Raw genomic sequence first — 27,553 nt, forward strand, 5'->3', positions numbered from 1 at the left:
GGGGTTGGGATGAAAGGAAGAGTTAGCTAGAGCCCGCACTTCCTGTGGAGCTCTGGATGGTCCTCGAGCATCTCAGTACCTGAATGGCACCTGAGCTCTGGATGGTCCTTTGAGCATCTCAGTACCTGAATGGCACCTGAACTCTGGATGGTCCTTTGAGCATCACAGCAGCCCTGGTGGACCATCCCAAAGACTGAACTTTGATTCATACTGAGGTTTCCTTAAGGAACTGAGAGGTCAAATGAAAACATGCTTAAGAAGTGTTTCTTACATATATAGGTATATAGTCAACCTTTCCTTACGTAGAGAAAGAGAGTTCCTCATGCAGGATATGCCAAGTAGAGTGGTCTTAAAATGGATTAAAGCTTAAGGTAGAACATTTTCTATTGTGTCATTACTTGCCCCAGCATTTATTTTATCAAAGATTTCTAACAAAACAGCCATGGATTCTGTGCTATATAAAATAGTGACATTCTGAGTGCTTTCATGCATATTACCGCATTTGATTCCCTGTGGAAATTGCAGGGCAGCTGTATCCATTTATAGATGAGAAATAGTGGGGAAATAGTAATCCAACCCCAAGTCTTCCAGTTTCTGGTCTTGTGCTCCTTCCATACCCCAGCCTTTATCCTCACACATGCCTTCATCTTTTGCTGATAATGCTGTCATGTTTTCCAATTCAGCCTGGGAATCAGGGATTGGTGGAGCAAGGTAAAAGTTCTCTCTTGTTGATGCAGGTGATCGTTTTGGCCCTGGAACTACTAGTGACCCAGAGGCATCCTTCCCAATTCAAGATATTCTGGAAAACTACATTTACTACTTTCAGAGTGTTCATGAAAGCATTGAGCCCACTCATGATATCTTTAGTTTTTATGTAAGTAATGGAAATAGTCATTCGGAAATCCACAGCATCAATATCACCATCGAGGTAAGGACTTTGGAGAAGTTGGGCCTTTGACCATAATATCCCACTGTGAAATAGCTTTATATAAACTGAAAAGCAAGGGAGATTGAATTTGACCTTCAGTTTTAGAGGTTAATTTGAAAAAATAACCCTAACCTACTGAAATTTATAGAATTAAGGCTGGCATTTGGGGATGGTCTGACCTAGAAATCTAAACTTCCATTTCAGGGTAAAATCTATTCGTTCTGTGTGAAAACAGTTTGTGGGGGTCAGACAGATAAACCTTGCTAATCTCATATTTAGATGAAAACTAACATATGCCAATTTTCCCCTGAAATTCTTCTATGTGCATATTTGCTTTCTCTTAAGTTTTTAATGCATTTATTCATTAAAGTATAGCATCAAAGAACTATGTTCCTTGATACTGCATTTATTTTCACTGGAGCACTACCTAGGCTTGCTCTACCAGGGAGAGAGAGAAAGAAAAAGATAAAAACTCAGAATGGAATACCCTCTACCTTGAGCAAATAAAACAGCTGGTACCCTTAGTACCCTTCAGGGACAGTGATGTGGGTGGCGCTGGCATAAGAGCAAGGAGACAACTTTAAAAACCCACACTGTCAAATGTGGTGTCCTCCTACAGACACTATGATATGCTTGGGGTTTTCTAAGACAGTTCTGATTTCAAATAATGTGTCCTTTTATCCCCCAAATGTACTTGTACTGGCCTAACCACATGCCCATTTTTCTTTGTGGTCTGGGAAATATGATCATTGTACATGTGGAAAAGATCTGAGAAGATTTGTGTAGAATGTCCTCCTGTTCCTGTTTCTTTGCAAGGGGACATTTTGTTTGTGCGACTTGCTCTCCTTGGAAACTAGCCATTTTGATTGGGAATTAAACATCGTGGCACATTAAATGCTATTTTGGTAGTGAAAGTTGGCGCACCAATATTACTTCCTCTGAATAATGTGCGTTTTCCCTTCTTAAACCGGCACCTGTATGAGACCTAATATTCTGTGCTTTAATCAGAGGAAGAATGATGAGCCTCCCAGGATGACTTTGCAGCCCCTGCGCGTGCAGCTGAGCTCGGGAGTCGTGATAAGCAATTTTTCTTTGAGCTTGCAAGACCTGGACACCCCAGATAATGAGCTGATTTTTGTATTGACAAAAAAGCCTGACCACGGTAGGACGCAACTGCTGTATAAAGTTCCTTAATTGAGGTGCCCTATGGGTTATTAGAATGAACACATAGATTCCAGCGGATTGTTTCTCTGCCTTGCCTGTATTTCATTCATTCTTTGCATCTACATACAAATCAACATCACAGCTAGCTGACAGCTAACTGATATTCTTTGGGCTCACAGAAGATACCAGTTGCTCTAAAAGCCTGAATCCTAGGTAATTGGTGTTTCTGAAATTCAATTTCAGCTGTTTCTCACTTTTCTATGTAACCTCAGACAAAACAGGTTTCAGAAGCTGCAAATTCTCTTTTCAGAGAAAGCATCATTGCTTGGTAATCTGTGGCCATCTTAGGCAAGGAACAGCCTTGTTATTAATTGCAAAAGGTGTTCATTTCAGGTTAGAGGCATGGTAGATGTCTTTATAAACTTTTGCACACACAAAAAGTCACTTTTCCTGATTAAACCAGAGGTTTAAGTCGGGGTCTTCTACCTAATTCTTTCCTAAGCATCATCCCCCTGTATTAGCTAACGCTGGAATTTTCATCTCCCAAGGGTCCATCCTAACATCCGTTGGTCTCTTAAAGATGAAACTGTTGTTGTTGATGGAGGGTTAATTGAAGAGGCTGTGGGTTGCTGCATTTTATCTTGCCTTCATTCATTTTTACTTTCTTTAATGAAGCATGTTAACTGTTTCATTGTGGTACACATGACCCACGAAAACAGCAAATTATGTCTCAACCCAAAGATGCTTGGCGTCTTTCTGAATTTAAAAGGAATTCAAAACACATCCTTATCTCCTATCCCAGATGCCCTGGGAGGAAGGCAGCGAGTGAGGAGTGCTATTTTCACTTTGCATAAGGGGAAAATAAGGTTTAGATAATGAAATGAGTTTGAATTCATGGAGTGGGATTTGATTTCTAAGCCATTAGATTACCACATCCATTTGTGTCTCCTTAAGAGATTTTAAGGAAAAGTGGGGCTCTATCTTTTTTATTTGTAGAAGAGGCCACAGGGAAGCATCCTGTGCTTATTTATAAGATGCTAAGTTTTTGGTCACTTATGTATGTGTCACCAAGAGCCTCTGAGGTGATTGACACTCTTCCAGGGTCATACTGGTTGACACAATCAGGCAGTGTTTTGGTGCCATATATATTCTTACCTTTGCCTCTTTGTTTTTCTTCCTTTCTCAGGTCACCTACGCCAGAGGCAGACTGCTTCTGAGCTTCTGGAGAATGGGAGGATTTTAGACCAGGGCTCCTCCTTCACCTACCAGGACATCCTGGGTGGGCTGGTGGGGTACACACCTGGTGGGCCCGGTGTGGAGGTGGATGAGTTCTGGTTCTCTCTCTCTGATGGACTCCACATGGACACAGGGAGGATGGAGATATACATTGAGCTGCCTACGGGTGACGCCCCCCACTTGGCTGTTAACCGAGGCCTACAGCTCTCAGCAGGTACCAGAGGGATGGAAGAGAGTGGTATGGTTCTTTGTCAGAGTGCAAGTCTTCCTTCCACGTTAGCTCTGTAGGAGGTTATAAGCTAAGGGTTCAGAACTCAGGGAGACTGGAGTTGGGGAGAACTGTTGCTTTAGGGATGCTGAAAGTTGTGACAAATGTGAATCTCTGAAATTCTTTGGGCCAGAAGCCTTTTCAGAATTTGAGAAAAGATTGAGAAGAGTTTATAGTATTTCTAAGGGTGAACGTTGCCACTGCCCAACCAATCCCACATAGAAACAACAAAAGAAATCCAGTAGGATTTTCAACATGCTTATTAAAAAAAAAAAAAAAATTGGCATGGTGGGGCAATTGGGAAACTGTCATTCACTAAAAAGATTGTGCAAATAATTGAGACTCATTTGCTATGGTAATTTTTATACATACAATTTTGTGTATGCATATATAAGCAACCCCGAAGAAGCTGTGACACCTGTCAGTCTTAGAGTCAGTTTGCATTAGCATGGTTAATTAGGGAGTGGGCCTTTTACCCTCAGAGCAGCTACATTCCACTGGAGTTCTGTTAGTCTCTTCTTAGTTTCCCATGTATTCTGTAGTAAAAATAATATAACGGTACTTGAAAATTTGGAGAGCTGGCTGGTGTTGCTCAGTGATTGAGTGTCAACCCATGAAACAAGAGGTCACTGGTTCGATTCCTAGTCAGGGCACATGCCTGGGTTGTGAACTCCATCCACAGTAGGAGGCATGCAGGAAACAGCCGATTGATGATGTTTCTCTCTCATCGATGTTTCTATCTCTCTATCCCTCCCCTTCTTCTCTTTCTAAAAATAAATTTTAAAAAAGCAACACATTTTAAGAAATAAAATTTGGAGATTCCCAAAGGTCCCAAGTATTAGTTCTTGGATTTAACTTTACCCTATTTACAAGTAATTTAGTTAGCCTGCTTCTGTTTCATGGGTGCTAGTGGAAGACACAAGATTCCTGGTTCTGAGACAGAGTGCTCTGTTACTCACAGCACAACAGGCAGCATTGCCATTGGAAGTTTGCTTTGGTTCTCTCTGCCCTCCATGTCTTGTGATGGTGCAGAGGGCCCAGATGGACACCTTCGCCCGCAGTGGGATGCATTTCAGTAGAGGAGCACTGAGCAATATGCAAGCCTGATCATTGTCCCAGGGGAAGGCATCACCTCATCCCTGAGAATGGCCTGGGTAACGAGTGGTCAGGCCTTGCATTCTTTGCATTCCCCAGCAGGAAATGCAGGGGCACCCAGGGCCCATGGTGGACTATCTCTCCAACACCTGGGTGACTAGGATCTACTTTACCAGAATTTACTATTTGTAATATGAGAAATCGGCTGAACAGAAAAGCAAGGGTGAGGCCCTCAGAAGAGGTGTTTGCCAGGAACCAGTGCCTTGCCTTCATCCCCAACAGCTGTGCAGCCTCACAGGGCCCAGCACTCGGCTCCCCCTGCTCTGTCACCTCACCATATCTTCTGTCTTGAGGAGCAATGCTTTTGACTATTTGGTCTGAGATGGCAACCAGATATGTTTGTGAGTTTATGATTTGGTGATCCTCAAGGCAGTAAATAAATTAGGTCCAAGCAAGTTTTATTATAGGGTTAACTAATAGGTTGTGGAACTAGAGCAAACATAGAGAGTGAGAGTGGATCAGGAGAGAAAGGGGGCTTAGACTTACACTCAACAGCTGATAGCAAATTGGGAGGTTGGGAAATTAACATTTATTGAGATGGAAACAGAAGGGCAAGTACATTCTACTTGCCTAGACCCAGAGCCATCTCCTGAAATCATTTGACGTCCTATTCAAAGGCAATGATGGGGAATGACCTGCATCTCCTATTCTTGCCCAGGGTCTGCAGCACGCATCACAGAACAGCACTTGAAAGTGACAGACACTGACTCAGATGAAAGTCAGGTGATGTTCATTATGAAGGAAGATCCTGGTGCTGGGCGCCTGCAGACAGTGAAGCACGGCAACCTGGAGCAAATCTCCGTCAAAGGCCCCATCCGGAGTTTCACGCAGGCTGACATCAGCCAAGGTCATCCAGGGGTCCTCAGCCTACCCAGGCTTCCTCAGACTCCACCCACAATAGCGAGTGGGAGTTAAATGCCTGGTAGCCTATGGCAGGCAACTGTACACTCTTTGTTTTGAATAAGAACTGAGTTATAGCTCCATTTATTCTTTCTTGACTCCTCAATTTTTTAAAAAACTATCATTCTTGGCTAAAATGTGTTCATCCTTTGACATAGCATTGATGAAATTTGGGGCTGTTGTGGAGAGGGAAAAATCATTTGACTTGCTGTAGTGCTAAAAAGTGTATGTGAGAAAGGGAAAGGAAAAAGAAGTGAATTGGGATGGATTTGGGTGAAAATTATGCCTGCCTTAGGTGAACAATTTATATCTCTTTTCAGCTCCCCGAAGAGCGCAAGTTAATGAACTAAGCAAAATGGAAGGGCATAAATCGAGGTGCCTAGGGGAGATTACATAGCTCATCCCTCCTCCAGGAAATGCTGATGTCATGTAAAAGCATAAATGTTAAATGCTACGCAGTTACTGCACAGTGCTTTCAGGGGTAAAAAAAAAAAGGGGGGGGTGTTGCATATTGTGGGGGAAAGTAATCCAACATCTTGTGGTGATGTGCAATTCCATTTCGAGGTGGAAATATGCCCCCAAGGAGCATAAAATAAGGGTCCTGTCCATGTACTCACACGTAAAAGTGGTAGCAGCCTAATTCTCATTGGACCTGTCTGTACTTTAATAAAGGGGGCAGAATAAGCAAAGGGATAGTCATTCCTTAATTACTCCTTGCATCAGTGTCTCTTTAAAAATGAGACGAGGCCCCTCTTCCCAGAGATCTGGTTCTAGTTGCATTGCTGGGTACTTAGAAGTGAAGTTGGCGGGTTCACAACAGTGTGACACATTGCACTTCTCCCTTTGGATCCACTGGACTTCTGTGTAGAGTTTATTTGTTTGTTTATCTATTTACTTGTTGGTTGGTTATATTTTGTGTTGTTCCAAAAATGATGTAAGGCTGTATTGGGAAGTGGAAGTGATGCTTTCTAGGAGAATGTGGGCTGAGCGCTTCAGCCTCTTCTCCCATGACATGGGTATATACAGGGTCACACCAGTGACGTGGGCGTGGTCAGCGCACATTTTCCACATGGGCAGTTTTGCTGATCGAGTTATACATGAGACCCTCAGACTCTTTCCCAAAAGCCGAGCCCCAGCTATAAGCAATGCTATTTCAGGTGATTTTAACAGGAGGAAGCCCAGAGTGGGAGAGGAAATGAGGAAATGAAAACTTTAGGTTAAAATGTCAAAAATAATGTCGAAGTCAGGAGAGTGTTAATTGATTCCTTAGTATGGATACCAATCGAATTACCACCTCCCACTTCAGAAATAAGAGCAGAAAGCATTAATAGCAAATCTTGATTTTTGTTGTTGTTGTTCTTGTTGCAGGCCAGGTAGAATACAGTCACAGAAGAGGAGAATCTGGTGGGAACTTTGACTTTAAGTTTGATGTGGTTGATGGAGAAGGCAACAAATTGATCAGCCAGTCATTTTCCATCATTGTTTTGGGTAAGGGGGCATTGGGTCTCTAAAAATACATCAGTGGTTCTGAAGTTAAAGAATCTATACTGTGATTACCTTGAGGCTGAGCCTTTCCTTTAACCAACCAGTAAGGAAATCTGAGATCATGTCCCCACTGCTGTGTGAAGCTCTGGCTCCTTGGGACTCTCTCTCTATCTCTCTCTCTTTATCTCTATCTATCTCTAACTCTATCTCTATCTCTATCTCTATCTCTATCTCTATCTCTATCTCATCTCTATCTCTATCTCTGTCTCTATCTCTCTCTGAGAGCTATTCTGATCTTACCCCCGGGCACCAGATCCAGAATTGAAGAAAGGAGGCTAAAAATATCCCATTTCAAATCACTATTTCTAATATTTTCAGAAGACAAATACCCACCGGTCATCACCACCAATAAAGGAATGGTCTTAGATGAAAACTCAGTGAAGAAAATCACCACCCTGCAGCTCTCTGCCACTGACCAGGAGAGCGAGCCGGCAGCACTAACCTACAGAATCACCAGACAGCCCCAGCTGGGCCACCTGGAGCATGCAGGGTCACCAGGTAAGCCTGTCGATGCTTCATCAAGCCAAAGTTGGCATTTAGTCCGTGTTGGGGTGGACTAAAGAATGTATTCACTGCCTCAAAATTCTGCAGTGACTTTTGATTGCCTATTTAATTAAATAGGAATTATCTCAGATTTGAAGACCCTCCATAAAATGTCAGTTTACCCATGACATACCCCTAGAATACATATCCCTAGAATCTATAAGTATTTATTTTCTGCATCACTAATCTTGACCATGAGATACCGCCTTGCATTATATTTAGCAAACTGTAGGTGCTCACTGAAAGTTGAATAAAAATTTGCAATCTTATAAAGCAAACTTGTCTTTATAACTAGACTGTCAATTTCGTAGGGCAAACACTGCACTCTGTTCTTCTTTTAAAGTCTTTGAGCACCTGGCCTGGTGTGGATGCATTGTGCTTAGAATTTTAATTCAGCAAAGAGCAAGTGAGCATGTCTATTGAGCAAGATTCTAGTTTAGCTGCTGCTGGTAAAGAAAAAAAAAAGGTAAATAAAATACAATTCTCCCCTTCCAGAGTTTTCTACTGGGTGAGATAAGGAACTTTTTCCCTGCAGATAACCATAACTCAAGGAAGACTATGGCAGGTACTTAAAGAACTGCATAAACCTGTTGTCATAAGAGTTCAAAAGTGGGAGAGGCTACATGGGGTGATAAGGTGCCTGGCGGTGGCATTTGGAAGACACAGTTTGGGCAGACAGAAATTGTGCTAATTTCCAGAGATGGGGACAGCATGTGGACACATTAAAAAAAAAATGACTGGGCTAGTTTAGCTAAAGCATATGCTCTGAAAATAGATGGTGCTCATGAGTAAACTGACATTTTATGGAGGGTTTTCAAATCTCAGATAATTCCTATTTAATTAAATAGGCAATAGGAAGTCGCTGCAGAATTTTGAGGCAGGAAAAGAAGAGAAATTTATCTGGAGTCCAACAGGATGAACGAAAGAAGGGAAAAGGAGGCAATGGCCGTGGGTAGGAGATTCACATTTGACCAGGTGGGAGCTAGTGAAGCTTCACCCAGGGAACAGTAGTAGGACTAGGTAAGAGGAGAATAATGTATGAGGTAATACCTGGTACCTACTAAGTATTCACTGGGCCGCAGCTGGCGAAGGAAGGAGAGAAGGAAGGAAGGGATTTCAGGGAGAGAACCCATGGAACATGCCAGTGGAAGGAAGGTGAAGGACAAGAGACACTTGCCGAATAAACATTCTAAAGGTTGAATTGTCTTTATTTTGTACGTCATACAGGCTAGAGGCAGCTGGCAGGATATTTAGATCCTCATTGCTTTTCTTTGTATTTTAGGCTACAGAGTCTTCACTCAACCAGGGAAATAGCAAAACGGGGGAAGTACTTGCCCTGATGGTGCTGACCATCTAATGCAGGGAACCAGAGAGTAAGCAGTCAAGCAAGAGAATACATCATATATCACTGGTGATGCCTGCTGGGGGAAAAACAAGGGCATCACCAGGATGCACAGGGAGCAAGGGGTGAGGGAGGGCCTTCTAATAAGTAGATGGTATTTGAACAGAGATCCAAAGAAAGTGAGGGTGCCAGCCAAGCTGCAGATAAGGAAAGAGCATCCCAGACAGAGGCATCAGCGAGTGTGAACAGAAAGTCAGGATCAGCTTGGCACATCAGGTTCCAGACACATCAAGGAGACCAGTGTGCCTGTGGCAGTGAGTGAGAGCGAGGGTGGTGGGAGATGAGTTACCAGAGCTGGAGGCTGATGTGGCAGACCATGTCGGGGTCCACAGTGATGCTAGAGGAAGGAGTGTCATGTGTGTCTGGTGGGAGGGCTTGGGGAGGGGTGGACAGACTGGCCAAAACCCTAATGCAAATTGAAGCAGGTGGCCTACCCTTTGTGGCCTAATTCCCCAGGGAGTATGCAGATCAGCACTTCTAAGACCTTGGCTGCATGAGATATTGGATAACTAATTCATGAGCTAATTGCTTCTGCCAGAATCCTGTCAGGTTGCTGATTGTTTCTCTCCAAAGATGAAAGGGCAGACTCTTGGCTGTTGTGATGGGCAACTGCATGCTCACTACCCGGGGCTTTGAAAGGCCCTGAGCTTCCTGCAAGACACTGCCAGTGCCCAGGGCTGGTAAATCCCAGCCTCGCTCTTCTCTGACCCCAGGCTCTGCTGAGTCCTGTGTGAGGCTGCTCCAGATTCGCCTTTTTGGTGTTTACAGTATCACCGTCACTGAGCTTGAATTCTATCTGCAAAGACCACGCCAGTATGGCTCAGGGAGCGACCCGTAGGTGAACACACTTCTCCCTCCTCTTGGGAAAGTGCCTTCTCAAAATAGGGGGATGTCGTGCTCTACCTGGGATTCTTCCTTCACCTGCCCTTTTCCTCCAGGTTTGATTTCCTAATCCAGGCAGTCTCCCAAGCTAACCAGTTTTTCTTAATTCACCTGTTTCTGGTAATTCTTAAGTAAACCAGATACTGGATGCAGTCCCCTCCCTGCTATTCTTGGGAGCTCACACCATTGCTAATAGGGCAGGACTTCCCTGCCCCTCCCTCATTACAAGTCCCATTTCATCAGCATCCTCTCCTTCTCTGTCTCCCCTAAATGAGAATATTTTCATGCATTTGATTCTTTCTAAATGTCAAAGGTCTCCCTTCAGAGGAAATCTATGTTGCTGACTTACCATCCTCTCTTAAGGCAGCTGACTACAGCTTACAGAGCAGCAGCACCTGCCCTGACCAGGTGACTTAGTTGGTTGGAGCATCACCTCGTACACCAGAAGTTGTGGGTTCAATTCCCGGTCAAGGCACATACCTAGATTGTGGGTCCGATCCCCAGTCAGGGCATGTACAGGAGGCAACCAATCGATGTCTCTCTGTCTTTATCTTTCTCTCTCCCTTTGTCCTCTCCCACCCCCCACCTCCTTCTCTAAAATCAGTAAACATGTCCTTGGGTGAGGATTTAGAATTCTTTTTTTAAAAGATTAGCAGCACCTCACCCCATTTGTCTCAGATGGTGAGCATGTCTCTGCCAGGAGTTGGGGTTGGGCTGGACCTGGTCTTTCTGAGAGGAGCAGAGCATCTTCTAGGCCAGGGTCTGTAGTGCAGGCACTGAGCTATCTTGGGACCCACACCTCGTGCAGTGATCACTTGCCACTGGTGTTGCAGACATCCTCCTGATGGCTCACTGTGAAGTGGACCGATTCTCATGCCGCCTTTCATGGCCTGCCCATGGTGAGCGATTGCTCTCTGTAGATAGACGGGAAAGCTGTGCAGAGCGTCTTTCCTTCCCCTGAGGCGATGTCACGGGCCATCTGCCTCCGCCAACTGTGGAAGACAGACACCAGAACCAGACTCCGAGGATCTGGGAGTCTAGTCCCACAAGTGCTCTGTCAAGGTTGAGGTGGCCACAACCTCACATCAGGGAGACAAAAGATTCTCTTTTTCCTGGTAAATCAGAGAAAGGAAATAAATTATTAGGGCAGAAGCTAGGCCGCTGGAATAAAGAGACTTCAAAATACAGTGCCTGAAGCAAGAAGTTTTCTTTTTCAGAAAAATTGAGAGGCAGATGGCCCGGGTGGCTCAGTGATCCCCAACATGAGGCTCCCGTTTCTACTCTAACAACTACTGCAGTTGTGTCCTCCCCACACCAGCGGTAAAGGGAGAAGGCCAGGGAGCCCACCTCCCTCTCCTTCCATGGGTATTACTAGAAGAAAGCATCACTTTTGGTCATAGCCTAGTGGCAAGAACAGTCACACCCAGCTGTGAGGTGGCTGGGAGATGCAGACCCTACCTGGGCATTCAGTTGCTTAGCTAACAGTCAGGAGTTACATTTTTAAATTAGGGGAGGAGTCGTATTGGAATCCAGCGATTACTAGCACAGCACTGGTTCTCATCTTTATGTTTCAGAAGTTGTCGGCATGCAAATGAATAGGTGCAGGTGTGTGTTAGTAGCTGTGATAGCAACAAGACAGAAAACAGTAGGAGCCAAAGGACAGCCAATTCTACTGAGAGAGGGGTGGGGTGAGTCAGGAAAGACTTCCCAGAAGTGATCTTAAGCCAACTTATGCTTTGGTTTTCTCTTAATGTCAGCCTTTCTCAGTATTATGACTCCCAACCAAAATTGTCTTAGTTTGGGTTCTCCATGAAGGCAGGGTGTATGAACCTGCTAGGGCTGCCTGCCATACTCAGTACCACAGACTATGAAGCTTAAACAGAATTTATTGTCTCACAGACCTGGGGGCTGGAAATCCCAGATTACGGTGTCAGTAGCATTGGTTCCTTCTGAGAGAAGGGTCTTTTTCTGGCCTCTAGATGCCATCTTCATGTTCACATGGTGTTCTCCCTATCTATACTAATAAAAGGGTAATATGCTAATTAGACTGGACGTCTTCTGGACGACCTTCTGGACATTCTTCCAGACAAAGCCATGGTGGCGGGGCCAAGGCAGAGGCGGTTAGGGGTAATCAGGCCTGCAGGGGAGAACGGTTAGGGGGATCAGGCCAGCAGAGGAGAGCAGTTAGGGGGATCAGGCCAGCAGGGGAGAGCAGTTAGGGGGATCAGGCCGGCAGGCAGATGAGCGGTTAGGAGCCAGCCATTTTAGGCCTGATCCCCTAGTGTAGCCAGTAGGTTGGTGACTGCAAACACCTTCCATGGGACTAAACCAGCAGTTGGACATCCCCGAGAGGTCCCGGATTAGAGATGGTGCAGGCTGGGCTGAGGGACGCGCCCCCCCCCCCCCATGCAAAAATTTCGTGCACCAGGCCTCTAGTCCTATATAATAAAAGCCCAGTGACTGAAACGGCAGAACAACCAGAACGACCAGAGACCAAAATGATCGGGGGTGTGGCAGGCCTGCAAAAACCCCTGGCCCCTCACCCAGGCCAGCCTGCCCCCAGCAGGGACCCCCACCCCAACCCAGGACCCCAACCATGCACCAGGCCTCTATCCTATCTAATAATATACAAACATGGTAATTGACCATACCTTCGCTATGCTTCCCATTGGCTAATTAGCAAGATATGCAAATTAACTTAAGCAAGATGGCAGCCGGCAGCCACGCAGCTGAAGCAAGCAGGAGGCTTGCTTGTTCCAGTGATGGAGGAAGCCAAGGTTCCCCGCCTGCTGCGGCCCAGCTCTGAACTCTGGAAGCAACAAAGTTTCAATTATAGAAGCTAAACAAACCCCAGATACCTGCTTTCGCAAGGCTGTGGCCTCAGAGCTGGAGCGAGCAGGAGCCTGGCTCTCAGCTCCAGTGACAGCAACAAAGTTTCAATTATAGAAGGTAAATAAATCCCAGAATAAAAAAAAGAAAAAAAGGAGAGGCTGGGAGCTTCAGTCACAGGCCAGCCTGAAAGTGGCCCTCAGTCCCTCACCCAGACTGGCCAGGCACCCCAGTGGGGACCCCCACCCTAAAGGGGGTGTGGCCAGCCTGAAAACAGCCATCAGCCCCTTATCCAGGCTGGCCAGGCACCCCAGTGGGGACCCCCACCCTGATCCAGGACACCCTTCAGGGCAAACCAGCCAGCCCCCACCTGTGCACCAGGCCTCTATCCTATATAGTAAAAGGGTAATATGCAAACTGACCCTAACAGCAGAAAGACTAGGAATGACTGGTCACTATGACACACACTGACCACCAGGGGGCAGATGCTCAATGCAGGAGCTGCCCTCTGGTGGTCAGTGCGCTCCCACATGGGGGAGCTCTGCTCAGCCACAAGCCAGGCTGATGGCTGCCAGTACAGAGGTTGTGGTGGGAGCCCCTCCTGCCTCCTCAGCAGCGCTAAGGATGTCCGACTACAGCTTAGGTCTGCTCTCCTTGCTGGCAAGTGGACATCCCCTGAGGGCTGCCGGGCTGCCAGAGGGATGTCTGATTGCCAGCTTAGGCCAAATCCCCCAGTGAGCAGGCCTAAGCTAGCAGGTGGTCATCCCCCAAGGGGTCCCAGACTGCAAGAGGTCACCCCACACACAGAGGGTGACCAGCAGCGGGGATGGGGCTGGCGAGCAGGTGGGAACAGTCGACCTCTCGGTCCCTTCCCCCAGCCATCAGGTACCGATCACCCGATGGCAAGGGGAAACCAGGGTGGTTGGCAGCAGGGGGCGGGGCCGGCTTCAGGCAGCCAGGGAAGATGGCCCTGATCACAGGCCAGGCCTAGGGACCGTACCCATGCACGAATTTCGTTCACCAGGCCTCTAGTATGTGTATATCCAAAGTTTCCCCTTTTATATGGACAATGGTCATATTGGATTACGTCCCACCCTAGTGACCTCAATACTTCTATAATGATCCTGTTTCCAAGTAATGTCACACCTGAGGCACTGAGGGTTAGGACTTCAACATATGAGTTGGCGGCGGGGGGTGGAAAGGGGCAGCACAATTTAGCCCATAACTGGAGGCTTTGAAGAAAAGCTGAGAGTCTCCCATGGCATGAGCCTGCAGTGGTTCAGCACTGGTTCCGACATAGCACTGTTCCCATGTACAGGGCCATCCCGACCGTGCTGAAAGCAAGAGGCCAAGGCAATCGCCTAACCTCCACTTAAGAAGGTACTTTCTTCAGAGATGCTTTTTTCCCACACCACTCTAATGTTCTGGCCTTTCGAGGGAATTGGAAAAGCTGACAGGGTTAATGTGGGTCCCCGTCATACTGCCAGAGACATAGTGTAGCCAGTAGGTTGGTGACTGCAAATACCTTCCATGGGATTAAAAGCCTGCAACCTTTCAAAAGGTAAGTACTTGCTGTGACAGCCAACAGGGAGAACATGTTACTGGAAACACCATCTTGGTGGTGAGCAAGTAGCTGAAGTTTTCCAATGCCCAATTAGCAACGGCTAAAATTGGGGAGGGGGGAGGTACAGAGAGATTGAAAATTCTGTGCTCAATGGGTAAGGCCTCAGATATTGATTGTAGTGGATGAGCTAAATTCATTCACCAAAAATGTTTTGAGTACCTACTGTGTGCGAGGCACTATTCTAGGTGCACATTGGTGAGGAAATCACCAAAATGCTTGTCCCTTTGAAGCTTGCATTCTAGGTGCAGCTCATTACCCTCTGGCACTTAATCATTGGTATCATTTAAATAAAAATATTAAGTACCCCATCAAAATCAATATTTCAGATAAAAAAAGGTTATAGCCAATCAAGTATAAGAAACAGTTCAATTCAGCAATATTACAATGGTGATATTTTAGTGGTAGATATATGAGTGATTCTTGTGATTCCATACTATGAGTGATTTCTGTGATCCTTTACTACTTTTCTGTGCTTTTTACATTTTCTTTAATAGCCATGTATTACTTTTATATTGAAAACAATTAAAGGATAAGGGTGATATCCAAGAGGCTCCTTGTCTAGTCTGAAAAGTCTAGATGAGTTTTATAAAAACATACTCCTAGCAGGCATAAACTTTGGAGTTAGACAACCCTGATCTCCAGTTCCAGCTCTGTCCCCCTGTTAGATGTGTGACCTGGGATAGGCCACATTGCTACTCTAATTGGATCACAGTGTCTGATCTATCAAAACGAGGTAACATGCCAACCTTGACCTCCCAGAGTTGTTAAAGGATAAAATCTAAAATATATAAGCAAGCCTGCAATAGTATTCTGCACAGTAGGTGTTCAGTGTTTTCTAGATAGAAGTGGGAAAGGCCCACTAAGATGAAGCCCAGAGCCCTCATGCACTGCTGTGGGAATGGCAAGTGGTACTGCCTTCTTTGGAAAATAGTTTCTCAGTTTTCTAAAAAGTTAAGCATGACCCAAGACATATTCCAGCCATTTTACTCTTAGAGATTTGCCCAGAAACAATGAAAACTTAGGTCGGTACAAAGACTTGTACACAAATGACCGTAGCAGCTTTATCTATAATAGCCACAAACTGGAACTAACCTAAATGTTCACCAACACGTGAATGCGTAAACAAACGATGGCATATCCACACAATAGAATAGTACCTAGCCATAAAAAGAATGAACTGTTAACACATGGTACAATATGGATGAATTGAAAAATGATTATAACAAGTGAAAGATACTATGCATAAAATAGTACATACTGTATGAATCTATTTATTTTTAAAAATCAGAAAAAATGCCAACTAATCTAGAACAGGGTTCCTCAAACTACGGCCTGTGGGCCACATGCAAATACAAATATTGTATTTGTTCCCATTTTGTTTTTTTACTTCAAAATAAGATATGTGCAGTGTGCATAGGAATTTGTTCATAGTTTTTTTAAAAAAACTATAGTCCGGCCCTCCAACTGTCTGAGGGACAGTGAACTGGCCCCCTGTTTAAAAAGTTTGAGGACCATTGATCTAGAATGACAGGAGGCAATTTATTGATTGCTTTGGGATAGGGTAGGGGATGGAAAGAGTGGAAGAATTATTGTCAGCTGGAAACTTTGGGGGTGATGGATATGTTCACTATTTTGATTGAGGTGATGATTTTATGGATGTGCCAAAGCTTATGAAATTGTACATTTTAAATGTGTGCTATTTATTATATGTCCATTTCCTCTCAAAAATGTTTTAAAAATCAATCCCAGTGCTTCCTTCCAAAGAGGAAGGAAAATTCTATCACCTTCCTCAGTCAGTCCTAGGTTCTCATAAAGAGAAGAGTGAATTAGGTGACCAGTAGATTGTGAGAATCCAGACAAGCATTTCCCCGTGAGCTATGAGGAGGGAGTCACCGCAGGGGAAAAGATTTAAATTTCTCAGCGCAGCCAGTCTGAAGTTATTAAATTTTTAAAGCATGGTATGGATTTCTGTCCAGACTACAAGACAAAGCTATAAGACAGGGGCTACATTTTTTTGCCTGTCAAGAGCTCATGTAGCAAGCACAGAAATATAAAACGCCTCATCAAAAAATTAATGCCCCAGTATCAGGAGGCTATTGTATCTGGGCAACAAATTTCAGATGATAAAGAGAGATGCAAATGTAAACCATGCAGGTTTATTAATTTTTTAGGATGGCAGTGATACTTGCGTCACAGTCAAAGTACAATTTCTGAGTGTGTGTGTGAGTGTTTGTGTTTGTTTTTTTTACAGGAAAGCTACAGTGGTTTTGCCAGGATTTACAATGACAAATAATAAATTTTAGGCAGCAGCAAATGATTTGCAGGACCAAACAGAAGGATTAGATTAAATGGATTAATACCCCAACACTCACATCAGGCAATTGGTGCTGAGGGTGTAAAAGATGTGATTTTGTTTCAGTCTTGGCTGGGACCAGGAAGTAAGTCCCAGAGCCCTAACATGGAAGCAAGAATTCTACGCTAATTGTTGTTTGACATTTAAAAACAGAGAGATATTATTCACTTGTGGGATACTTTGGCATTAATTATTCAAAATCACTTTAGATTTTTGTACTTTCAAAATGACTCTAAAAAAATTAATATGTTTTCTATCGTTATTAAAGGATAATAGTTTTCTAGGTCGTTTTAGAGTTGATATAGAATGATTGCCCAAAGCCCAGAGTCATGCAGTAAGTCTACTGTCAGCCCGGCCAACATGGTATATGAGAAGCTAGAATCACAGACCTGGAAAGGGACCTTGAAGAATTTCCAATGAAACTGTGGGGGCTGGGGAAGCCCCACCAATCACAGAAACAAGGCTATGGTTTAGCCAAGCCCTATTAGTCCAGTGTTCCCATTGCACAATATTAAAAATTAGGATAGGTTTTTCAGAAAGGGCTATGAGACTATGGGGGAATATAAAACTTAAGAGAGAAGAATTTAGAGAATAAGGCACTGTCTCTACCTTTCACAGATTTGACCTGCATGCATAAGCCCCAAGAGAAAGGAGAGTAACATTTATTGAGCACCTGCTGTTGACTTGGCACATAGTAGAAGCCTGGATAATTACGTTAACATGTGCTCCCACAGAACATATGCTGTTGTAGAAAAAAAAGTAGGCAAACAACTCTAACACCAGGTCTCAGGGAGAAGCACATAAATGCTAGGAGACAAATGCCAAGGACTCTATCTAGTGAGCATATGACGTTTCCCCAGCCTCAGAAGTATGGTGAGCATTTTTGCATCCTTTCTCTGTTTCTCTTCTCCCCTTTTCCCAGGTATCCTGATCACTTCTTTTACTCAGGCTGACCTGGCTTCACGAAACGTTCAGTATGTCCACTCTAGTGAATCTGAGAACCATTCAGATGCCTTCAGCTTCACGCTCTCGGATGGAGTCCATGAGGTAGGTGAGGAACTGGATTCCCTTAGCATCTGCAGGGCAGCTGGTGCTGTCTGAGCTTCACTTCCCTCTGCTCTCAGCCAAGATCAGGCGGCTTCTGACAGCCCCCGGGGGTCTTGTCCAAGAGAATTCATTTTTGGGTTCCTGGTCAGTCCATCATGTGAGGGATGGTGTGAAGGAGAAAGTAGAGGGCACTTACCTTCTACTTGGGTGGGGCTGGGGCCCTGTGTCTCTCTGGTCTTCACATGTCTGCCATTCTAGGTGACACAGACGTTCCACATCACCATTCGCCCTGTGGATGACTCGCTGCCCGTTGTACAGAATGTGGGGATGCGGGTGCAGGAGGGTGTGAGGAAGACCATCACGGAATTTGAGCTCAAGGCCGTGGATGCAGATACAGAGGTAAGAACATGCCCCTGAGTTCTCTGGCTGAATGAGAAGCTGATCTGCTGAGTCCAGTGGTTGCTTTGTGACTGAGCATCTCAAGGTGAGGGCAGGGGGGTGAGGTTAGAACAAGTGCCCTTGAAGGACTAAAAACCTGAAGAGACTGCAGCCCTCTGAAAAAGAGGAAGTGAATACATTTGCATCAAACTGCTTTTAAACCCTTTCTGAAACCCTAAGTATGTTCACTCTCTCCCCTGATTACATGCAACAATCTTTTTAACATGCTGAATTTTTACCATGATTTATAGAAAATTATTCCTTATTAGCATGAACAAGGATTTATGGCACCTATATATCTTTCCCTCTTTTCTTTTTAATTTTCTTTATTGTTGAAAGTATTATAGATGTCCCATTTTGCCCCCCATTGACCGCCTCCACCCTACTCCTGCCCCCTCCCAGGCCTTCACTGCACTATTGTCTATGTCCATGGGTTATGCATAGCCTATATAATAAAAAGCTACTATGCAAATTGACCGAACGGGGGAATGACTGGTTGCTATGACGTGCACTGACCACCAGGGGGCTGACACACAACACAAGAGCTCAGCCAGAAGCCCTGAGTGGCTCATGGGTGGCGAGCACAGTGGAAGTGGCGGGAGCCTCTCCTGCCTCTGTGGCAGTGCTAAGGATGTCCAACTGTCAGCTTAGGACCGCTCCCTGTGGGAGCTAAATTGGGTCTAAGCGGTCAGTCAGACATCCCCAAGGCGTCCCGGACTGTGTTGAGGGAACCCCCTGAGTGCATGAATTTCATGCACCGAGTCTCTAGTATGCATATAAGTTCTTTGGTTAATCTCTTCCCACCCCTCCTCCACCAACCCCACTTCCCTCTGAGAATCATGTCTGTTGCATTGATCACATGATTTCACTTATATATAGAATCTAATGAACTAAAGAAACTGAAAAAATAGATCTTTCCCTTTTTTTAATTTTCTTCATTCAGACTCTCTGGATGACAACTAATTATTACAATTTAGGCATCCTCAGAGAACTAGGCTTTATACAGTAAAACAGAGCCTGTAGAGACAGAACTCTCATTCTCATGATGCTTTCAGATAAAAGCATGTAACCTTCTGGCACAATTTAGCTCCCATAAGAGTACCACAGCAATTATTAATTAGTTCTATGTGCACTCTACCCTCTGCCAGCGCTCATTCATTCATCTGTTCACTCTTTCAGCAAATACTCATTACGTACCTGTGCGGGCTCTGCTCTAGACCTGAAGGACAGAGCCGTGAGCAAAACACATAAAGTTCCAGCCTTAGGGAGTTTTCAACCTTTGTTGAGGAAGACAGACAATAAAGAAAGAACATGTAATACCATGTCAGATATTGTAAGTGCTATGAATAAAACTAAAGCAAGCTAAAGAAGATGGAGATTGTGCTATGTTAGACAGAGTGGGCAGGAAAGGCTTCTCTGAGGAGCAGAGATATGAAGCAGAAGAGCAAGCTATGCAGTCATCTGGGAGCCTCAGTCCCTGGGCAGAAGAACCAGAGTGCAAAGGCCCTGGGGTCAAGTGTGCTTAGAACTTTTGAGTTACAACAAGAGGCCAAGAGGTGGGAACCTAAACAAGCAGGAGAGGGGGAGAGCGGGCCCAGAGAGGAGTCCTGGGACCAGGTCACAACGGGCCTGGTTGGTCCAGGTCAGGCCTTTTCATTTTATTCTACGTTGGTGGGAAATCTTTGGAAAGTCTTGAGCAGGGTTTTCTACCTCTTTATTTTTGCTTCTATGTATCGCCTTAGAAGCAGTGACTAGAAATGGGAAATAAACTTCTGTTCTGATGCATATGGGATTCTGGATATAAGAGTTTTGGGAAGTGGGGGGAAATGGATGGAAAAGAAATGAATAATTTTTAAAGGTCTAGTTCCTATCATCCTGGGAGAGGTTAAAGATTCAGGTGGGGTTTTTTTACCCCCCCAAAGGACAAATATAAATGCCTTAGTCTTACAACTGAAGGCATCAGAATATAAATTCAATTATAGTAACCAATACAATTTACCTCCTTAGCTTTATTTTTGATAACCATAAAAAATGCAGTTCTTATTTTATAAATGTCTCTAGGTTTGACTACACTTGACCACCTGTTGGCCATCACTGGCACATCTGGTTTCTCTTAAGAAGTCCCTTCTCCTCTTGCTTTTTGCCTCCTCCACAGGCTGAGTCTGTCACGTTCACCATTGTGCAGCCCCCACGTCATGGCAGCATCGAGCGAACCACCAATGGGCAGCATTTCCAGTTCGTCTCCACCTTCACCATGGAGGACATCTACCAGAACCGAGTCAGCTACAGCCACGATGGCAGCAACTCCCTCAAAGACTGGTTCACCTTCACTGTTGCTGATGGGACGAACCCCTTCTTTATTATTGAGGAAGGAGGGAAAGAGGTGAGGAGAAGCAACGGAGAGGGAGGCATAGCAGAACATGCCTGAGGTTGTCCACAACATGGCATTTCAAGGCCAAGGATAGCCTTGTTTTAGTTCTTGTTCTGTCACTTATCAGTTGGCCTTCAGCAAATTACTTAGCTCCTCTAAGCCTCCTCTTGTCATCTGCAAAATGGATACAATAATAATCATCAGCTTCAATTAGATGAGGTTTCAAAGAGATAATCGATAGTATGTAGTTAACACTGTTAGCAAATTATGAGCACTTTCAATAGAAGTTGATAGTTATTGTTATTATTCTGTTATTTTTCTCCTTTCCTGTCATTTTTCTTTCATCTGTTTTTTTTTACTAATTTCATATGGTTCTAGATTGTCTTGCTCTCTTATATGTCCCCTCAGTCAGCCAAAGTTTCTTAGTCTCATGAAGAATAGCAACGGCTAAAAGTGCAGTTTCTTCATCCAAAAGACACTGATTTAAATTCTAGCTCTGTCACCGACTGGCTGAGTGACTTTGCACGTCATTTAACCTTTCTAAGCCTCAGCTTCCCTATCTATAAAATGGGGATGATACCACCTTCGTGATGTATGTAAAGCACTTAGCCCAGTGCCATACACAGGAACATCCAATCAACTGTGGCTGTCATCATCATGTGTCATCATTTTAGGATCAGCAAGTGAAACAGGTAAAGACTTTTGTCTTGAGGCCATGCAACCATTCAGCTTTATTTCTTTGAGAGAATTGTTCCCTTCTGCTATCCAGGCATCTGGAAGAAGCATTAAGACAGCCCCTGCACTACCTTTCCTGCTACTTTTACTCATTCCTTCTTAGCCTGGTGTCCAGCAGTCCCACACCCTCTGCTGGGAATAACTGCAACCCAGGTAAAAAGTAGGCGTGGACTCCTACATCACAGGCGTCTGTCTCTGACTCTGCAGAAGCAGTTTGAGTGAGCTATATCGTCACACCCTACCATCCTTCAAGGATTACAGCAGGGTCAGCTCCATCCTGCACAGTCCCTTTCAGACTTTGGTGATGAATGGGGATGGTTCCTTTGTGGAAGAAAGGTCTTCCTGCACCCTTTAGAGACCAGCAGCCTGTGAGAAGGTCGTTCTCAGAGGGTCAAAGAGTCAGGATTCCCCTGCCATCGCGGGGTCTGCGACGCATCACCCCCCTGGGAGCTCATCGCTTTTATTCTCCCTCCTGCACTGCAGCTGCTCCCAGTTAGTGCGACCTTCAGGAGAGAAAAAAGATTTCAGAATAAATCAGCAAGAGGGCTACCTCTCCAATAAACATAAAAGGTCACTGCAGGTCTCCAGAGGGACCCTGTTATTTTACAAATGGAAATTGCTTACAAGGAGGGGGGTAGAAGGTTGGAAAGCCAGCATCTGCTGCCCTGCGTGGCAGCCACCTTTTCCCCTCGAACAGGGAGGTGCCGCGTATGTGTTGTGTGGATCGGTCTAAGGGAGATTGAAATTATAAACCAAAGTTTCTTTTCATTATGCCCACAAATATTTTATTCTTTTTTAATTTAAATTCTTTCTTGTTTAAAGTATTACATAAGTCTCCCTTTCCCCCCATTGACACAAATATTTTATTCTTAATTTCTTCTTCCTTTTTCCCCATATGGATAGCTCACTGAAAAAAAGGGGGGAGGGGGCGAAAAATCTCTTCCCAGGAAACCTCTTTCTACATCTGGCAGAGTTCCACCTGGAGACTTTGACATTAACATTTTAATGATGGCTTTCTTCTGCCTCTCAGGAAAGATTTAACAAGAGTTATTGAAAGGAAAATGTTTTGCTTATTGTTTCACCTCAGGGTAATGTTGAACTTACTACATGCAGAGGTGTGTAAACGTCAGCTTCCATGGCAGGTGAAGACCCCGCCTGTGCCCCTGGTTTCTCGCTTTCCTTTGTGTAGTGCCCTTTAGCAGGCAGTATTCTCCCTAAGTCTCCCGCCAAGGTGTGACAAGTGGTGGAAACCGGCTTAGCTCCCTCTCTGAAGTGTCAACTGATTTCAGGGTTCCAGACCTGACAGTTCAGATGTCTGTGAATGATGAGTTTTTTTGGCTCCCCCCCCACCCCCCCGCCCGCCCCAGATTATCACAGCAGCGCCTCAGCAGTTCCGAGTAGACATCCTCCCAGTAGATGACAGCACTCCGAGAATTGTCACAAACCTGGGGCTCCAGTGGCTGGAGCGTATGGATGGCAAGGTAAGGCCCCTCCATCGGCCAGTTCCACACTAACCAGCTTGGACAGTAGCCTTGAACATGATGATAGATTATGACTAAGAACTCTAGCTCAAGTCATTTTTATTCCCCCCTAAGTAAGCTGATATTCCTGAGATTGGAGAGCTTCATGGGTTTGATTCAGATTGTATATAGTTTAACATGTTCTTATACAATGGCTCCCAAAATATAGTAGCTCAAACAAAATAGCAGGTATTTGCCCCCTCACATCCAGGGTGGAAGTTCAGGGCTCTGCATGATAATTCAGAGGCACAGGTTCCTTCTCTCTTGCCATTCTGCCATTACTGGCTTGTAGCCGTTGACTGGAGTTACCCTAATCTCTTCAGTTAGTCATCAGTATTTTAGTCCATGGGAAGAGGAAAATAGAGAAGTAGAGAGCAAGGAATATACAGATATTTTAATCCTCACCTGAAGATATTTTTCCCATTGCTTTTCAGAGAGAGTGGGAGGGAGGAAAGAAGGGAGGGAGGAAGGAAAAGAGGAAGGAAGGGAAGGGGGAGAGAGAGAGAGAGAGGCGATGTGAGAGAGACACATTGACTGGTTGCCTCCTGCATGTGCCCCAAAGGGTGGGGAGTGAACCAGAAACTCAGGTATGTGCCCTTGACCAGGAATCAAACCCAATACCCTTCAGTGTGCGGGGTGATCCTCTAACCACTTAGCAACACTACCCATGGCAAGGGCAAGGGATATATTTTAAGCAAGTGGTACGGAAATTAAACACATCTCTTACACTCATATTATTTTGGCAAGAAATGGGTCACATGGGCTCATCTGTTGCCTGGAGGCTGGGAGATAGAGTGTCTAGCTGATTAGTCAGGTGCCCAGCTAAAAGTTTGTTAACTAGAAGAAGGGAAAGATAGATTTGGGGACATATCTGGAATATGCCATTAATGGGAAGGAGGTATTTTTGTGGGTGAATGTCCTCAGAGGAATACTTTAGAAATTTCATTCTCCTTCTCCTAAAGCCCAATTTGGTCATTTTAAGATATGCCATAACCATGTCTAGCATTAAATTCTTGTCCCCACCCAAACACACACAGTTCTTGAGTTGAGTTTGAGAACTGGTTTCTTTCTTTTGCCTGTGGTTTTCCCTCTAAGACGTAGATTTTCTCTTCCCTATGGAGCTGATTAGTTGGTTGTATAGGCACCCCTCAGAGATATTGTGGGTTCAGTTCCAGACCATTGCAATAAAGCGGGCATCTCAGTAAAGAGAGTCATAACCTTTTTTGTTGGTGGAGGGTCTTACCTTCAGTTTCTGAAACACACAGCACCTGAGAAGCACAATAAAACAAGGTATGCTTTTATATGTAGGTGTTATGCTATAGCTTTCCACCAAACTTATCAGAATTTTTAAAATATATCAAACAAAATTAGTATCAATTCTTTTGCCCTATTTCATTTATTTTTTTCCATATTCAGAACCATCTCACTCTCTTCTAAACCTTCCGCAATTCTACTTCCCACCCCTACCCTACTGCAGGGACTCTTGTCAGAGTCACCAATGACCTCTATTTTGTCAAGTCCAAAGGTCACTTACATGTCCTTACTTTCCTAGAGTTAAAAACATTTAATACTATTGACCACCCCTTTTTTCTCTCAAACCTTTGCTCTCATTAAATATTTTTTGAGTGAGTTAAGGCCCGGCTGGCGTAGCTCAGTGGTTGAGCATTGACCTAGGAACCAGGAGGTCCTGGTTCGATTCCCGGTCAGGGCACATGCCCGGTCGGGTTGCGGGCTTATAGGAACATGCTGGAGGCAGCCAATCAGTGATTCTCTCTAAATATTTTTTGAGTGAATTCAAATATAAGCAGTATATTTGGGCAAAATTGGGGTATCATATATATCTTACTCACTTGCAAGCATTGCATTTGACTCCTGTATTTTCCGGAGTGATCGTCTTTCCTGTGTTGTATCATTCTTTCAAAGTCCCAACCTTCTTTAAAGGCCAAGCTCAAATTCCACCATCTCAAATCTCTTCTGCCCCAGTTCAGCTGGAATTATCTCTCCCATTCCCAAAAAAGTGCATAGCACTCTTTTTTTTTTTTTTTTTAATTTCCCGATATAGCTCTTGCCAAAGCTACATTGCTTATCAGCCTTTCTTTCCCAATAAAGTGTGAACACATCAAGGGCAGAGGCCGGCTGGCTTTTATCTGTAGAGCCTCTTCAATACCGACAGAGTTTTCTGTGCAGTAAATGCACTCAGTCAGTCATTGTTGAGCTGAATTAAATCTGAGTCACTGGGTCTTGTTCTTACTTTATTCCCACAACAGGAGTTAAATTTAATGGGTTTCTATTCCAGGCAACCAACTTGATCACCAGGAAAGAACTGCTGACCCTGGACCCGGACACGGAAGACCTGCAACTTGTCTATGAGATCGCTACGGGCCCCAGGCATGGCCACGTGGAGAACAAGCTGCAGCCTGGCCGAGCTGCCGTGACCTTCACACAGGGTGGGGCCTCGGGGAACTGGGAAATGGGAGGAATCTGTTCTACGACCACTCTCACCCCTAAGTAACCTACATACAAACATACAAATCTTTTAATGTCTAGCCATCCCAACTTTGGAATTTTACGTCTCTGACTTTTTTCCTGTTACTCTGAATTATGCTCCCTCTGCCCCTCCCCCCCCAAAAAATTCACCTTTACCATGCTTCCTCAGCTCCCAAATTGCTTTAGGTTTTGGCCAGGTTTTCTGGAAGGGATCATGTCAATGCTCGGTTTTTTTTAAAAAGAAACCACAAAAACAGCCCCCAGGCTTTATGAGAGATCCGTGATCCTGTGTGGTTTGTCCTCTAAGGGTTATGGATATTTTTTAAAGTCTTCAGCAAAGAAATTAAAATCAATGTGGGCAGATTCCTTAACAGAAATGTTTTCCTGCTTTGAATCATATCAAGCAGACCATTTCGTATTTTAGTTTCCCAGACGCCCCTTGGGGTCTTCTAGAATCTAGCTGACTTCTGTGGAAGGGCTTCATTGGGAGCAGTTACGAGAAACTGCCTGTAATGACTCATGTGCCGTATTTCCTTTTTCTCTCTGTCCTCAGTCTTCTGTGCTCTCCTAGCCCATGTTACCTGTGCCTTGTGTGGGGGCTGTTTTAATCCAACCTTAGCTCTTCTTAGTAACACATGCCTTCCAAGGAACCTTATTAGAAGGGAGTGGTGTGGATATGAGCATATGCACACAGAGGATGGGGTCGAAGACTTTTCTCTGTCAGCTCTCAGATCTGCCGCTAACATTCCATAGACCTTTATTGAAGTGTCTTTTTGCCAAGGCCTGGAAGTTCTCATTTACAACACCATAGTGTATTTCCTGTACATAAATATAGCGTTTTGTCACATGGAGCTACAGGATCTTATTTTTGCATCTGGAGGAAGCAGTAATTTCTAAGACTATTACCCCTTTTTGTTCTCGGGAACACATGTTCTGTCCAGGACCCATTAGAAGAATAGACTGAGTGTGTCAGTGTGCACAGCTATGAGGCTGTTTTTGTAACCCTGGGCTAACGCAGTGTCTTTTTTCTCACAGAGGATGTGAACTTGGGGTTGATTCGTTACGTATTGCATGAGGAGAAGATCCATGAGATGATGGATAGTTTTCAGTTTCTGGTGAAAGACAGTAAACCCAACGTGGTCAGAGATAATGTCTTCCACATCCAGTGGTCCCTCATCAGCTTTAAACATACTAGGTACAAGCGTCATTGTGTTTTCATTCTTGAGAAAGGAGTCAGGCAAGCAGAGGATTCTGGGCAAAGCACTCTGTGGGCCTGCTGTAGTCATCTGATAAGGGGGTGGTGATAACAATAATAAAAATAATAATTATACCAAGTATTTCTTGAATACTGTATGTATCAGGCACTGAACTAGCACTTGACCTACATCACCTTAATACTTTGAATTTATGAGATGAATACTGTTGTTGCCCCTGCAACAACAAAGCAGTAGAGACAGAAAGAAGGTTACTTGCCCAAAGTCGCTTAGCTACTCAGCAGTAAAACCAGGATATAAGTAACCAGAGGACACTGGCATTGAACTAGCAGATTCTTCACAACCCAGGGGTAGAATTTCAGAGACGACTATTTTGTGTGTTTGTAGCTACAATGTCAGTGAGAAGGCGGGGTCTGTCAGCGTCACAGTGCAGAGGACTGGGAACCTGAACCAATACGCCATAGTCCTGTGTCACACAGAACAAGGCACTGCCAGCTCCAGCTCCAGCTCCAGGGTCAGCTCCCAGCCTGGGCAGCAGGACTACGTGGAGTATGCTGGTCAGGTAAGTGGGCGAGAGGGCCTCTGATTCCTGAACTGCCTGCAAGGACTGTGACGAGGTTATAGACTATTGTGGCACCTTCCAATTTTCTTTTATTCCCCCCTTCCTTTCCATTGGCAGCTTTCCTCAGTAATTTTCCTATCTTCAATTCTCACAGTACTTTGTTCTTCATTGCCTGCCTAAATTCCATTGACATTCTAACTGCCGAAGCTTAAGTTATGTGTAGCTTCTCAGTCTACATTTTGCTTCATGACCAAAAAAAAAGTCTCCAAGACATAATGTTCTACACTCAGCCTTCAGAATTCTAACCTTTTCTCTCTATCTTCTTTACCTGAAGGGAGGGAGTGTGGGGA

At 44.6% G+C, this 27,553-nt stretch overlaps 1 protein-coding gene across 4 annotated transcripts in view; it reads left to right on the forward strand.

Annotated features, from left to right (window-relative positions):
• The window catches only part of FRAS1 (Fraser extracellular matrix complex subunit 1), a 447,336-nt gene that overhangs the window by 360,164 nt on the left and 59,619 nt on the right, over window positions 1-27,553 (forward strand). For 3 of the 4 annotated variants that reach the window (XR_004972271.1, XM_036337380.1, XM_036337378.1), the window contains 13 exons: window positions 738-928; window positions 1,937-2,090; window positions 3,279-3,542; window positions 5,410-5,598; window positions 7,020-7,139; window positions 7,515-7,694; window positions 17,752-17,876; window positions 18,135-18,275; window positions 20,470-20,697; window positions 22,788-22,901; window positions 25,237-25,387; window positions 26,463-26,622; window positions 27,029-27,203. Coding sequence is in view for 3 of the 4 variants with exons in the window: in XM_036337380.1 (XP_036193273.1) it covers window positions 738-928; window positions 1,937-2,090; window positions 3,279-3,542; window positions 5,410-5,598; window positions 7,020-7,139; window positions 7,515-7,694; window positions 17,752-17,876; window positions 18,135-18,275; window positions 20,470-20,697; window positions 22,788-22,901; window positions 25,237-25,387; window positions 26,463-26,622; window positions 27,029-27,203 (2,192 nt within the window). In the remaining variant the exon portion in view is untranslated. The remainder of the gene's footprint in view (window positions 1-737; window positions 929-1,936; window positions 2,091-3,278; window positions 3,543-5,409; window positions 5,599-7,019; window positions 7,140-7,514; window positions 7,695-17,751; window positions 17,877-18,134; window positions 18,276-20,469; window positions 20,698-22,787; window positions 22,902-25,236; window positions 25,388-26,462; window positions 26,623-27,028; window positions 27,204-27,553) is intronic. The other variant, XM_036337385.1, reaches the window with a different exon arrangement.

Source organism: Myotis myotis, unplaced genomic scaffold (assembly GCF_014108235.1).
Source record: "Myotis myotis isolate mMyoMyo1 unplaced genomic scaffold, mMyoMyo1.p scaffold_m19_p_1, whole genome shotgun sequence".
Classification (NCBI taxonomy): Eukaryota; Metazoa; Chordata; class Mammalia; order Chiroptera; family Vespertilionidae; genus Myotis; species Myotis myotis.